Raw genomic sequence first — 15,022 nt, 5'->3', positions numbered from 1 at the left:
TGAAAACGCGTGTGAAAACATAAATCTAGTGGTCCCTGTTTTGGCGAGAAACAGTGGGTCTTGAGGGAAGGCTTTGGTGGCACACCTGAAACTGATGTATTTGGTCAGTGCCATGTATGGGCTGAGATAGGAGTCTAGACAGAAAATGTAGATGGGAAATGAAGCTCCGAGCTGGTCAGTTTTACTTCTCCAGAGTATGAATGAGGGAGTCAGAAGTATGAATGAGTCAGATAGAGTTGGGAGGAAGGATTACAGGTAGATTCGGAGCATTGCAGGAAGCCAAAAAATGCCAGCAAGAACATGGAGTCGACCATGGGGGATAAGTAGCCTGGACGTAGAGAATGGAAGCAGAGGCTGAGAAGGTCGGAGGTGAGAGTGGGTTCTTGTTTTCGCAAGCTTTTGATTAGCATGTAAACGTGGGAATGAGAATGGAATGAGCGTGGGTGATAAAATTACAGATAGACATGAAGTCAAGAGAGGGAAGAGGCAGCTGGTATATAGTATGATATGCCTGGAAACAATTCCAGTCGGTTAAATAGGCTGAGAGAGTGTGTGGGGCAAGGCTGTTAAGGATGACTTCTTTCGGATATTCAAAAGGTTTTGGAGCTAGTTGAAAGTGTGAAGCTAGCTGAATATTGAGGCTGAAAACTGTGGGACTGGTATGGGATGAATGTTGAATTCTGGGGCCAAGAGTCTGCATTTCTGAAACGAGAAATGGGACAATAAATTAGAGGCGCTGTTGTGGTGAGCTGCACCAAGAATGAACTGGCATTTGGCAGATATTAATGTAAATCTTCACATGAACTGCATGATGGCTAGATAATGAGATCTTTCCACAACTGCTGTGTTATGGGAATGGAAGAGTATGGACTCCCTTAGACCATCAGTGTTCCCAAAGATGGCATCTATGATGATGGGGTACAGCTCATGGAGCACAGACAAAGGAGAGAGTGGACTGAAGGTTGTGGCAGATATGCAAAGTGACAGGAATGAAATGGCTGGAGGAGAATCGCTTTCAAACAGATCATTGCCTGAATCTGATGCTCTGCAGTTTGAGATCCATGCTGAGTTGATTCTTTGGTGTAATCAAAGGTTGCATTAGTCTAACTTTTTAGATTGATGCAAGCGTTTGATTAAGCAGAAGCACGGTGAGAAACAGGACAGGATAGGTTAACCAGTTATACAGTAAGTAGGCTTGGCAGGTGATTAGCGGTGTGGTTGAGGCATGGCCCTGCTCCTGAGCCCAAGTTAAATACCGGTAGTTCAAAAATAATTTTAAATATTTGTTTGTTGTGTGTAGTTTGTCTTCAGTTTTGTTTTTCACTGTCACTGTCTCGTGTTTCAATGTTTTGTGCTGTTTGGGCAGATTCAAGCAGAGTACATTCACACTCACAAATGAGAGGATGATTATTCCAAATTTCCAAGTAATAGAAGAAGGAAAAGGCAACATTTAGTCAAATACTATCGCCAAGAACATATTGTTTTTTATTGTCTAAAAGACGACCATATTATTTCACGCTGGCTATTCTAATATTATGTACAGACATGGAAATATGGTTTAGTGTATACCAGGAGCTGATATATTGAACAAATGTAACATTCTCCCTGGTTTTCACCCATGCATTAATAAATATATGAAAATTCTGTCTGAACAAATTCTCATGCGTGCTAACTGCTTAGTAGTTCGTCTGTGCCAGTGGTACACAGTGTGCTCTAGTTAGTAGTATTGCTGCGTGTTTGTAATGTAGGCTTCATGTGGAACAGATAAAACGCAAACACGTCCTCCAGACAGAATTAAACATCAGTGGGAAATGTGTGAAGGCTCTGAGCCCTGCCGCCTCTTTCCTTTAATCAAAAGAAAATTGCCGCCAGCATCAGTGCCAAGCAAACTCATTGTAGATGAATGTCCAATCAGGGAAACATGATATGTGATTAATCATATGTGAAATAGAAAGATGAGTGAGGGAACTTGCAGCGATATTTACGACTATGTTGAGCATGTTTCTGTCTGTACTGTGTTCTGCCTGTGACCTAAATGTTAAAATGTTTATGTTTAGGTCTCACCAATGAGCATTACCAGGATGAAACACGACTCTTTGGAGGTACTCGCCCTCAGTCTTTTCCTCTTGTATCAGCTGCTGTCATTTACCTGCTCCTAGGAAGTTTCAAAGAGACGCTTAGAGTGGCACTGTTGTGTGATCTGAAACATCAGGCCCAGTTCAGTAGCAGCCACTCAGCTTAATCCAAAGACTGTGCAGCTTTATCAATCATTGCCCCCCATCTAGAGCCATTTAGTGCAGCGCTTAGCTTTGTCTGTGGGTCTGCCCTTCAGAGTATTGATTACAATGCATATAATAATACTTTGCATTGCACCAGAACAAAAGGCACATGTTCAACTGAACAAAGACCATCCTTTTATATATGTTAATTACACACATACAGTCCATATGTCTTTCACTTCACACAATAAACTGCAGACTAAATTAAGTGTTATTTGACCAAATACTGGAAGTGGACAGCAAAATAGCCACCTGTCATTGTCTTGTGTCTGATGCTGTACGTTCATCCATCATTGTTAAGTGTTGTGCTCTTGTCCTCATTAAATCATATCTTTGGATCAAAACATACTGAATGTGCATTACTCAACTATGTTGCTGCTCTCATGCATGTGTGTTCTTTTCTTTTTTTACCTCTTGTTTCCTGCAGCCTACATAGAGGACGTGGCACGTTGTGTGGACCAGAGCAAGCGCCTCATTATAGTTATGACACCCAACTATGTGGTGCGGCGAGGCTGGAGCATCTTTGAGCTGGAGACACGGCTGCGCAACATGCTGGTTACTGGTGAGATCAAAGTCATCCTGATCGAGTGTGCTGAGTTACGCGGCATCATGAACTACCAGGAGGTGGAGGCCCTCAAGCATACCATTAAAACCCTTACTGTCATCAAGTGGCGTGGCCCCAAGAGCAACAAGCTCAACTCCAAGTTCTGGAAGCAGCTGCAGTACGAGATGCCGTTCAGGCGCACAGAGCCTATGCTCACCCACGAGCCGGCGCTGGACGTCAGCGAGCAGGGCCCCTTCGGAGAGCTGCAGACCGTCTCTGCCATCTCCATGGCAGCAGCCACCTCCACCGCCATGGCGACTGCCCACCCCGAGCTGCGCTCCACTTTCCACAACACCTACCACACCACCATGAGGCAGAAACACTACTACCGCAGCTACGAGTATGACTTACCCCCAGGAGGGACCCTGCCACCTCTCTCCTCTCTGGGGAACCAGCACACCTACTGCAACATCCCACTGACACTGCTGAACGGACAGAGGCCTCCTGGGAAGAGCCGAGAGCACAGCCTGGAGGAAGCACACGCTAACAACGCCATGCTCCCTCTGCTGCCAAGAGAAACCAGCATCTCCAGCGTCATCTGGTAATGATGAACAGGCTCAGCATCGGCTGCAGGAAGATCAGAGCCAGACATGGCTGGGCTCAGTCTGGTAGCTCTTAGGAACACAGTTTATGGTTGTGAGTACGGCGAAAAGTGTTTTTGATCTATTCGGTTCCAACCGTTACTGGCAGCAAGTGATGGAGATACAGCAGGATTTTGGACACAGTTTCCTTTGTTTTTTTTCAAGTGGACAGCACCTCTGTTACAGAGGACATTTTCTATGTGGAACTACAGGAGATATAATGAAAACACTGTTTCATCTACTAGCGAGATACAGACTTGCAAGAACTCTAAAGAAGACTTTAAAGAACCAACACTCTACGGCAATTGCGCCCACACTCACATACACACACAAATGTGCATACACACAAACAAAAGGAAAACAGGGTCTTGTACATATATTTCAATTTATTTGTAGCATCAGTGTTTTCCTGTTTTGTTCTTTTGTTTGTTTAATTCGATCATGTTTATTGCCTTCTCTACTGTAGGACTTTGCTTTAACTTGTTATACAGAGTTGTATATTTTAGTTTTTCACTTTTTAGTTTGATTTTTTATTCTTATTTTAATGCGCTTGTTTGGAAAGCCAGTATGTCATGTACCTGCACTCTTGTGTTTTGTTTTGTTTGTTTTTAAATCTTTGTGTAGTTTATGAGAACATTTTTTAACACTTTTGGAATTGCCTGGACATTTCAGGAGCTTCAAGGAGCTGACACTTCTTTTTGTTTACCTGTAAAAGGTGTATCTAGTTTAAACGGAAACTCTCTTTTAAAAAATCATAGAATATGCAAAAAGAAGGAGGAACTGGCAAAAATATAACTTCCTGTGGGACCGAAAAGGAGGTGCAATTGGGGGGCAGTGCTAGTCCTCTCCAGTCAGATAGACCGATGGACTGGCAAGTCACTCTCTTAAGCTTCATATTTTCTATTGAAACAAACAGCCTTGCTGTTTTAGAGTGATAGTGAAATGCCTCACCTTAAAATGAAATCTGTAGATTATTTTAAAAAGAATTCTATTTTTATAACAGAAAAGAGTTTGCTTGAGATGTCATACTTATTTGCATTTCATCTACCATAGAAAGGGGATTTGTGTATAAGTGTTATGCTGGTTTTGTACACTTGCAATGTGGTTCCTGGTTTGTTAAGAGGTTACGGTGGCTTCTGAATCCCACATGAAAAAATATGTCCTCTACTGTTCTAGATTCAAAAGTAAAGCATTTTCAATGTTTTGGTTTATAAAACATAATATTATTCCCATCCTGATAATTACTTTGGATAGTTCATGTTTAAGGAAAGAAAAGAAAACATTGGTGTTTTGAAAGACTTTTTAAATATATTTGAAGGTGTGATTTTTGAGTATGCATAGCAAATAGATATGTATTCTATATATAATATAGATATTTATATAAATATATAAACACGATTTTCACTTGGAAAGAAATGTCTATCTTTATAGAAACACAATCATTATCAGTTGCCCTTACTTTCTCACTGCACATTAAAAACATTGATTTCCTTTTGATGTTTTCCTTTTGTGTCCAACTTTGACCATTTGTTGACAGTAAGTCATGACTGCCTTACGTACTGATTACACTCCTAAAAATCCACGTTAATAGTCATTAGGAAGGATACTATAATGGCCAATATGAACAGGAGGAATGATTACAACAAGCAAAAAGGGTTTTGATGTTCATATGAGCACCTGACTATTGTTTTAAGACAGATTTGAGAAAGAAATGAATCCGTCCTTTAAGTTCAATTCAAAAACCATAAACAAACCTCTACAGGGAGATTATGAAATGTGCTTTGCAAACACTGAATCATGAGAGATTTACTGTACCAAAAGAGGAGGAGCTCCAGTTGTATGTTTAGACTGTTTGTGTTCCTGTCTTCCAGTGATTTTCACATTACATAATATAACACTAACAAACTATAACTTACAGAAGAATGTCAATGCAGACTGCAAATGAGAAAGGTCAACAATTAGACAGCATGCAATGACGGAAGTCATGATGGGAATCTCACAGTTTAAAGTGGGCTGATATGGGGGTCTCTGAGACCTGATAGTCATAACACTCACTATATCATTTTTTGTGAGTGTTAAAATTATATAGGGAGAGTGTGTTTTTCCCTGGTTTGACACTAGCAGGAACTTTTGTTGCATGGTATCCAACCTTGCTCTCTCCCCATGTCTCCTGTCAGATAGAGGCAGAAATGCCAAAAATAAAGCTTTTAAAAGAGTGCTGATAAAAGAAACATGTTGGCTTAAAGCCAAGAAGTCTCATTTGATGCATGCCTTTTGCTTGGCAACTTAAACACAATGGTGGTGCAGTGCTGCCAAACAGTGCCATCTTCTGGGGATTCATACTTCCTACAGGGGGTGTTTGTGATTGAACACTGGTAAACATAGAAACAGTAAGCAGATTTACCGATTATCTGTCAATTCCAGAAGAGAAGAGAGAACAGGAGAAACTGGGGCAAAGAAGAAAAGACTGGGATATAGTTAAAAGGAGAGGAAGGGAGAAAATGAGTGAAAGATAGAGTTTGTCACCATAAAATACAGGCTATGGACATTGTTGTTGGTACCAGGGTGCACAAAAGCAGCTGTAAAGCTCAGATGGTTACGGACTATGAACACAAAGAAAAAAGCAGGTATAACTGTATCAATAAAAACACAAATGAACCACAACCACTGGAATTTCCTTAGGCCTAATAAAGATGCCAACAGTTGGAGGCATGCACACATACAAGCACACACAACATGTTGTCAACCACAAGTAGAGCTGGTGTTGCATGTTGGCAGCCTCCTGCCAGACAGCTGGAGTTTTTATTAGCAGACACAGGATTAATCGACTTTTTATTACCCAGAGCCATTAAGGACTTAATTGGAGAGAAAATCGGCCCCATCAAGAGGGAATATCTAGAGGAGATAGACAGAAATAAGCAGGGATAGAAGTGTTTTTTTGGGTAGTAGTAAACATTATTTTTTTTTTTTTTTTTTTTTTTTTTTTCAGAATTCTGAGAATAAAGTCAGATTTCTGAGAAAAAAGTCAAAATTCGTGGCCAGGTTAGCTCAGTGGGTAGAGCAGGCACACATATACTGAGCAGTTTATGCCTCGACACAGAGGTCCAGCGTTCAAACCTGACCTGTGATTTCTGCATGTCTTCCCTTTCTCACCTAGCTGTCCTGTCAAAATTAAAGGCGGAAAAACCCCCCAAAATAATCTTAAAAGTCAGAATTCTGAGATTAAAGTCAGAATACTCACTTTTTTAAAGAATTCTGACTCTCAATATTCTGATTTTAATCTCAGAATACTGACTTTTTTCTCAGAATTCTGATTTTAATCTCAGAACTCAATACATTTTTTCACATGTGGCCCTAATCCTCGATCTTCCGTACTCAGGAGTTGCGCCCATAGACAGTAATGGACCAACAGATCCCATTGCTCTGGACGGAGACCAGTGAAGGATATTAGAAGCACTTTTCCGTTTTACTGTGCAGCCTCCAACTGAGAGAGACGACGTAAATGTGACGTGAGCAACCTGTCTGAAAGTTGTAAGTCTTCTGGTAGCTGTGCCAAGAGAAATCTCAATCATTCCGAAACTTTCAGAGAAGGAGAGCGTAGGTATATATATGTAAGGAGATAATATAGGCACAGGCCAATTATTGCTAACTAAAATGCTAGTTAACATTAGTAATTAAACTTAAACAGCTAATGTAAGTCGAAACTGCCTGCAAGCTTCTCCTGTACTGTACGGTAATTTCTCTACTATGCGACAGTAAGTCGCGTGGTTATGACACAATCGTTAGCCTATTTTTACAAAAACGCCTGCTACAGAGCCATAACGTGAGGTACAAGGTAATGGAGCCTTTTATACATTGTCGTGTTTCTTTAGAAATAAACAATGGACAAAAAGAAGTCTTTAAACGCTTCAGATGTAAAGTTATTCACTGTCAAAGTGACGTCAAAATGAATGGCAGTCAATGGAATGCTAACGTCGGGTGACCGTTTGGTAGCATCAAAATGGCACCATAGGAGGTTCGAGTTCTGAAGCGAAGCTTACCCCCTTGGGAGACTTAATACATCCATGTGGGAGACCTTTGGAAACAATGATGCAGACACCCATGCTCACTTTCTGATTGTGTCTTATTCATAGAAATAAAATGGATAGAAATGCCATTCTCATTCAAATCAATTTAGCAGAATGGTCAGAGTGGCAGCCATTTTTATGTGTACCATTGCAATGGCAACGTATAAACTGACTTGCGAAAAGTCGCCGAGGTGAGGTTTTGTAGTAACGGACAAATAAGCAGTGGAGTCGTAACATTATGAGCCGCTTAATTATAAACGTAATGCTTCATCCACACAAATCACACTGTTATCGCCAGATGAGTTACAGCTTTGTTCAGAGAATGAGCCAAACAGCGGGCTGGGTCTAATGGGCCGCTGACCCATTGCCGCTGGGTGTAGCGGTTCCTCCTCCTCACTCCCCGCTGCAGCTGTGTCAGCCGCTCTCCTCCCAGCGAAGTGTGACACACTTTATAGCCTCACTGATGTGTGTTGTCACCATGACAACTATGACACTTGCCCTTTTGTTTTGTACTAATCAAATGACCACGGCAAGCGGAAAACAGTTCAATGCCCTTTCTATCCTTTTTATTTCTATGTTATCAGTCACTTCCTTCCCTGATTCGTCACGCCCCTATCACGTGGTCATTTCCCGAAAGAAAACAAACGGCATCCGCATTTCCACGGTTGATTCAAAATGGATAACGAATTACAAGTGTTGCTGGGGGGCTGTTTTCACAAAACCAAGCTATCCTGGATGAATTTAGCCTTGACTCGGTTTCACGAAAGCAGAGGCACATAAATCACCGTGGAGATTTATTCTGTGCAGCTAGCCTGCTCCCGACCAGGCTAACAGCCAGGCTAACAGCTAGCCTGCTCCCGACCAGGCTAACAGCCAGGATTTATTTAATCCTGGAGACTTTTCTGATCACCCAGCAGTGGTTTTACGCTATTGTTATCAGCCTGGATTAAAATACAACAGATGCATATTGCTGTTCATTTAAGTGCTGTTATTATTTAAAGATGTGACCATTATTTCTTTTTATAATTATTCATGTGACAGTCATTGTTACTGTTATATTGCTGTATGACTGCTGTTCATATTGTTGTTAGAAGTTTGATGACTATATTATGACAGTTGTTGAGATAATTAGAAAAGGCTGATACAATTCCAAATGTGTTTTAAATGAAGTCTGTTACTAAGGGCAATACATCCCATGATGTATATTTCTATAGTTGACCAATGCACCTTGAATTATTTTAGTTGATTCATTTTTTTTTAATTCTTTAACAATAAGGATCATGTTCGTTCAGCTTCCATGTGCATTGTATTTGGCATTCTTAGCACACAATTTGTGTTGTCCAGTAAATTGGGACTATAATTTGGGAGGACTGTACAATTTAAAGAACATATCCTAATTGTACAATCCTCCCAAATTATAGTCTTAGTTTACTGGACCAGTAACTAGCTAGTGTTGTAGGCTACTGTACATTCATGTAACAACAGGGAGAGGACACCTCAATAGTTTTTGACCTTATATTTTGCTGGGGGGGAAATAACTGATGAATATACTCTGTTCCATTCATGTTAACAGTGTGCATGGGATTTATCACTTAATTATCTTTATAGTTTCTAGATTTTAGAGTCCAATTTCTTCAGTGTCTTTATTTTCTATGTCCATATACACAAGGGAGCAAGGCATATAATATGTAGAGAAGGAAACTCGTCCTCTATAAAAAATAAAAAATAAAAGAAACGCGAGAAAAAGCGTGGCAGATAATAGGCTAGCGGACAGACTGAATGATAGTCTAAAAATATACATTTATGAACTACTGCTCTTAACTGAAACCATTCAATGAGTCACTTGTCATTTGCAAAAACGAACAGTTGTACACGTTGCATTAAAAGCCAGCAGTAGAAGTTAATATGACTTAGGACATTTATGTTTTAGCCCATGAGAGAGAGGGAGGATATTCTAGCCTAGAAAATTGATCTTCATGGTAAATTTCCTGAGTAACATTATCTTCTGCTTACTTTTAAGGCAAAGAGCACAACTGTTAATTTGTGCAAATGATTAGTAGCCTAATCCTTGAATGGAATGATAATGACGGTTTCGATTCAGAGCAGTGGTCAATGTATGTATTTAAGCTAATTACGCGGTCGGTCTATGATCGTCTGCTACGCTTTCTCTCACTGTTTCATTACAGTGGCCGTGTTTCTTTTCTTTTTATACAAATAATGTGTTTCACGTCATCATACTTTCACAAGAAGCTGCTGCTCACTCTGTATAAAGTATGTATAATGCGTATTCTCCATTTTGGCATCAGTAAATCTGTGATCGACCTCGCGGTCTTTTGAGGAAAGCCGTGTACGCGCATCTATCTGAATTACTTCATCCTGGCTCAACCTAGTCGCTCCTCCTCAGCCTGGCTTGGCCTTCATGAAACGCACCAAGCCAGTATGCTCAGATTAGACTAGGTCAAGCCTCGCTTTATCAGTTATCCTGGATTTATATATTCTGCTTTTGTGAAACAGGCCCCTGGTTGTCAATGCTGACTGTTGTGCAGTTAAAATCTGCATTTTGTTATGCTACTACTACTGCCTATATGCAAGGAGCAAACGACAATTCCTGTGTCAAGCGACATTACCTTCCCTACACCATGCGCATTCCCAGTGTACATGAATGATCTGTGATATACATGTTCAGCCTTGTAGTATTGAGATGGTTAGGCCTACATAGTTGGTTGTAGTCCATATAGAGATTACTCTGAAACGGTGCGTGTACACTCATGAGGACAGACATGTTTTCACCCTTTCAGAAAACATAGTAGGCCTAGTGTGGATGAGGGACTTTTAACTTCAGTTGCGGTTGCAGAGCCTCTTTCAGCTAAAAAATGTGACCGAGAAGCTGATGACTCGCTAGCCTATATGTTGCATAATAGAATAAACAGCAGAGAAGTCGAACCTGGAACAGATTGTGGAGGATTTCATGGTGCCCAAGACACGCAGAATGCTGTTCAGACAGGTAAGCACAGCAATAAACTATTAATGTGGTGTGTGTGTGTATGTGTTTGCCACAGTGTCCTAGCTCTTTTTATTAATTGCTGGTCTGTTTCTGTGTAATTGTCTGAGTTTTGACCTCTTTTAATTTATATAAGGCTTATTAATTCTATAAGGCTACACAAGGAATTGATAATAGATAATCACTGTTTTGGACATGTGTGTTTGTGCATGTGTGGACATGTGTACATTAACGTGTTAATGCACTTTATTTTATAGCCTAAATGTGGTCTTTAATAGGTATATCATATATCCTCATCATGTAAAAAATGTTTACTGCCAGTAAACTGTACATTTTAACTGACCTACTATTTAAGTATTTTTACTTGCACTTGAGTAAAACTTCTTTAAAGTAACAGTACTTTTACTTGAATCAAATATTCTAGTAGCCTTTCCATTCCTGTAAATAAGCATATCTTCAGAGCAAAGTCCACAGTGGTATGTGCCAGGGTGGCATGTGTTTGTTTGTGCTTCTGTGTCAGTGTTGTCTTTTCCTGCAATGCCTTATCAGACCACGGGGAGGTGTGTGAGAGTTATCAGGGATGGTCTTACATAAATATCCAGTTGGTATCTCATGTTCTCAGGTTATTATTGTCTTGAACTCCTTCCTTCCAGTGTCATTTAATTTTGATTGCATGTGGACGGGTTATTCTGTGCTGAATACAGCACAGAGGCAAAGCCATTGCTACTTTGAGGCACACTTAAAAAAACCCTGCTCTTAAACATCTTTTCATTGAGTTTTTGTTGAGACTGCTATTTCATTTAAAAAAAATAGGCTACTGGAAAATTAATGTATCTATTTATTTATTTATTTTTCTCATAATTAACAAACAGCAGATGCTCTAGCAGATGAGGCTGCCAAACTTGTGAGTTCATAATAAATGTGAATTGAAGGTTAATGGAAAGATCCCTGACAAGCTTCACTGAATAAGACCTGTGGAACACCTCCATCAGACATATGAATGTGGCTGGTGATCCTTTTGATCCCATTAGTCTGTTTCACTGTGCATCAAAGTGCAGTTTAATAAGGTTATTGCTTGCTGAAACTTCTGCTTTGTGACTTTTGATTATTATACCTACCGCCCTTCACTCTCAGCCTCCTACACACACTCCCAGTCAGTTTGTTGCACAGCTACTGACAGCAATGCTCCCTGTTTTAAGGTCTACCCAGGAACAGAAGGTCATTCGATGGTCTAGTGATTTATACAAGATGTAGCTATCTTTGCCCATCTCTTTCTTACTCATTTTCACTTCCTTTCCTTTATTTGGGTTAGGGTATAATCAAAAATCTAGCATAGCAGGCCACGTCTAAATGTAAAATAAACCTTCTGGCCAGATTATTTTTGGGTTATTTTGAATGGGCCAATACATCAAATCTTTGCCCCATTGTTGTACAGTGTTTTATTACTTCGATTTTTATAGAATGTGATGCCATTAGCCATATATCTTCCTTTGCATTTGTGTGCAGTCTCCAGATGCTTTTACTCTGCAGGATATTATAGACTTTTTTTCTGGCAAGTCAGTCTTCCATCCTTCCTCTAGATACTTTCTGCCAGGGGCATTTGTCTGCATCCACAAAATTCCACATTGCAATGGCCAGAGTTGGAGAGAGAGTTAGAACATTACCTGAGGCACTTTTACCTGTGTGTTGGTGGATGGGGAGGGTAAGAATCTGCACAGCACAGCTGCTCCATCAGGTATGCTGTTGCACTCTGGTGGTCTAACATGGCATTTCACCAGTATTTTGAAGTCACAGTGCCACTATTAAACTCTGAGTAATTGGACTATATAGGACTGATTTCACACTTGCCCCAGTGAAAAGGGTGTCAGTGATGACATAGCTGATATCACACAAGGACAGAAAAAAAAGTTCAGAGTATTTTTTTTTATTATAGAAAAATAGTTTGTATAAAAACAAATAAGTTATTAATTCCGTCAGCTGCTTTGTATTTTTCCTAACATCTCTTGCCTTCAACACTCTTCCTTTCTCTCATGCACACACGAGCGCACGCGCACACACACACACACACACACACAGACATATATATGCACACACACACACACACACACTTTGCCTGTGTTGGTCATTTCACAGTCCTTGAAGATCTCCCACAAACAGTAGTTGTAAATTCAGTCCCTAATATCCTTTGTTCATCTGGCCTAACCTCCTACCCAGTACGACCTTTGGAGCCATTCAGTCCATCTGGCAGTGGAATGTGCTGAATTCACCCCAGTCCACTGCTGTGACCTACTTCCCGTAGAACATCTCCATGAGTACCTCCTCAATGCTGACGGCCCCTATAACGGGTCTGAAGAAGAGTTGCGCGACCACCGGCGGGCTGATGGCCCTCAGCATGGACAGAGCTATGAGCAGTTTGGCGAACCGCGTCGTGTCCTCACGGTGGATCAGCCTGACGTGCTCGTTCAGAGCCTGGTGTGCCTCCCGACGCAGAGACTGGATGTAGTGGAGACAGCGCAAACCCTCCACATCTGGGGAAAGAATGAAAGGAGTGGAGAAAGTATGACATGGAAAAGGAGATGGGAGTGAGATGAGTGGAAAGCAAAGTTCAGTATGGTTCTGGACTGTTAATATAAATTTTACAGTCTATGGTTCCAATACATGCTGTAAATACGAGATCTGTCAGTAAGCCACGTGTTACCCACATTTCTCAAAATGGCTTGCCTTGATTATTTAAGTAATGGCACCTCCTATAATTTATTTCAATGTTGTTTTATACACATTGCTGTTAGAAAACCTGGGTGTCTATGCACTAGGCTAAATGCTTCTTTTCTATATTTTATTTCCAATTAAACGAATAAGCGTATAATAAACCCAGCATGAGAGGAGCTCTGACAGTATGAGTAAAATAACTTTGATGCGCAGGTATTCACCTACCTGGGTTGAACAGCACAGCTCCTTTCAGATACGCATACTCCTTCGTACTGATATCTACACTCCAGCACTTCTTCAGGAAAGCTTTGATAGCTTCGATATCCACGACAGAGACCCCGGCTGCCCCCCTGCTCTGGTCGGCCAGCACTTCGCTCGGCCTGTCCGGTAAACCTGTGAGGATGCGCTGCAACATGCTGGGCTCCACGGTCTCCGTGGTCTCAAAGTCCACCCGGTCTTGCGCGAGTCCCAGCACGAGCAGTGGCGCCCAGCCGCTCCGGATCAACGTCAGCTGGTCGTCCTCCGGCAGCTCACGAAAACAGGGGACGTTTTTCACGAACCGCAGCGTCTTCACCAGAACCGCCGAGGCGGCTTTGCACGTCACCTGCGGAGAGCGGAGGATACCTCTGCGCCGCGTCGAGCCACAGGAGCAAGCCTGCTGCCGTAGCTCCTGCAGCGAGGCTGGGGCGGCGGTGGACGAGGTCTTGTGGAGCAAGTGTTGCAATGTTTGTTGTTGGGGATGTTGTTGTTGATGTTGTTGCTCCTCGGCGGTCGCAAGGCTGTCACTCTTCAAAATGCTGTAGAGGATGCTGTTGTTGTTTCGACAGCGGCAGCCCTCCAGCGTGGCCATGGCCGCTCTACATGGGCCAGAGTCCCGCTGTCTCTTTGAAGCGCCGGAGGTCAGTGGCAGAGGTAGCGCTGTTTTCTTAGCCTCTGATAGCCCCGAGTGAAGGGCAGCACGTTTATATTAGCTCCTGTCTGTCCCCGCGCTTGTCCAGACAGTCTGCATACTCCGCCTCCCCAGACTCAGGCAACTCCTCTTTCTCCACCTCTCTCTCCCTCTCTCTCTCTCTCTCTCACACACACACACACACACACACACACACACACACACACACACACACACACACACACACACACACACACACACGTACTTTTCAGGGCTATGCATATTAAAGACTCACCAATATAAAAATTACATTTTTGCAAGAAACCACAGACAATAATCTAAAGGACTTCTCTCTTTTTTTTCAAATAAAGGTTAAGAAAAGGTTTAAATGAAATAAAATTATGGCAAGCAGTAGTCAGTAGGCCTGGCTAATTAAACAGATTGTGTTATTAACTGTGAGAGAGGAGGAAAGAGGCAGAGAGAAACAGATAAGGAATCAGAGCCCACTTCTATTCTCAGCATTACCTTGACTCTCTGGCAGTGCTGTTTATCAGGCAGCAGCCGGTAAAAAATATAGGCCAGCGACGGATCTGAAGGCTTAATTATTTTAGGGACAATTTATATGATTTTCTATGAGAAAGAAGTAGGAAGAGCTGAGCTGTGAAGGCCAGCCTCCAACCTTGACTCGGACACACTGATATTGATTTAACCGTGAAAACAGGAGCTGGTGAATTATGATGTCATGACTCAATGCTCTCCTTGCCTTGTCACCGAAGGAGGATGGGGGGAGGAGGGGTGGGGTGGAGGTGGTTTGAACGAAGGGAGGAGTGGAGGTCAAGTGAATAAGAGACTGAGAAAGACAGGTTGGGATAAAGCAGATGAATTAGAGGTT

General features: G+C 41.7%; 2 protein-coding genes across 2 annotated transcripts in view; one reads left to right on the top strand and one right to left on the bottom strand.

Annotated features, from left to right (window-relative positions):
* The window catches only part of il1rapl1a (interleukin 1 receptor accessory protein-like 1a), a 107,634-nt gene extending 104,206 nt beyond the window's left edge, over positions 1 to 3,428 (top strand). Inside the window, exons 10-11 of the mRNA XM_078262907.1 lie at positions 2,058 to 2,102; positions 2,707 to 3,428. Coding sequence (XP_078119033.1) covers positions 2,058 to 2,102; positions 2,707 to 3,428 — 767 coding nt within the window. The remainder of the gene's footprint in view (positions 1 to 2,057; positions 2,103 to 2,706) is intronic.
* A 9,021-nt stretch (positions 3,429 to 12,449) lies between these two features.
* Positions 12,450 to 14,220, bottom strand: nr0b1 (nuclear receptor subfamily 0, group B, member 1). Its single transcript, XM_078262830.1, has 2 exons — positions 13,467 to 14,220; positions 12,450 to 13,060 (listed from the first exon to the last, which is right to left on the bottom strand). Exons 1-2 carry the CDS (start codon positions 14,089 to 14,091, stop codon positions 12,819 to 12,821), a joined length of 867 nt encoding a protein of 288 aa, XP_078118956.1. The 5' UTR covers positions 14,092 to 14,220; the 3' UTR covers positions 12,450 to 12,818.
* Positions 14,221 to 15,022: the final 802 nt, after the last annotated feature.

Source organism: Sander vitreus, chromosome 11, assembly GCF_031162955.1.
Source record: "Sander vitreus isolate 19-12246 chromosome 11, sanVit1, whole genome shotgun sequence".
NCBI classification, from domain to species: domain Eukaryota; kingdom Metazoa; phylum Chordata; class Actinopteri; order Perciformes; family Percidae; genus Sander; species Sander vitreus.
Note: the sequence above shows the minus strand (reverse complement) of the source record. Positions and strands in the feature narration are given on the sequence as shown.

Coding starts and splice junctions, on each gene's coding strand:
- nr0b1 (XM_078262830.1), bottom strand. CDS start 14,091: ATGGCCACGCTGGAGGGCTGCCGCTGTCGAAACAACAACAGCATCCTC. Junction 13,061..13,466: donor AGCTGTGCTGTTCAACCCAG/GTAGGTGAATAC, acceptor TTCTTTCCCCAG/ATGTGGAGGGTTTGCGCTGT.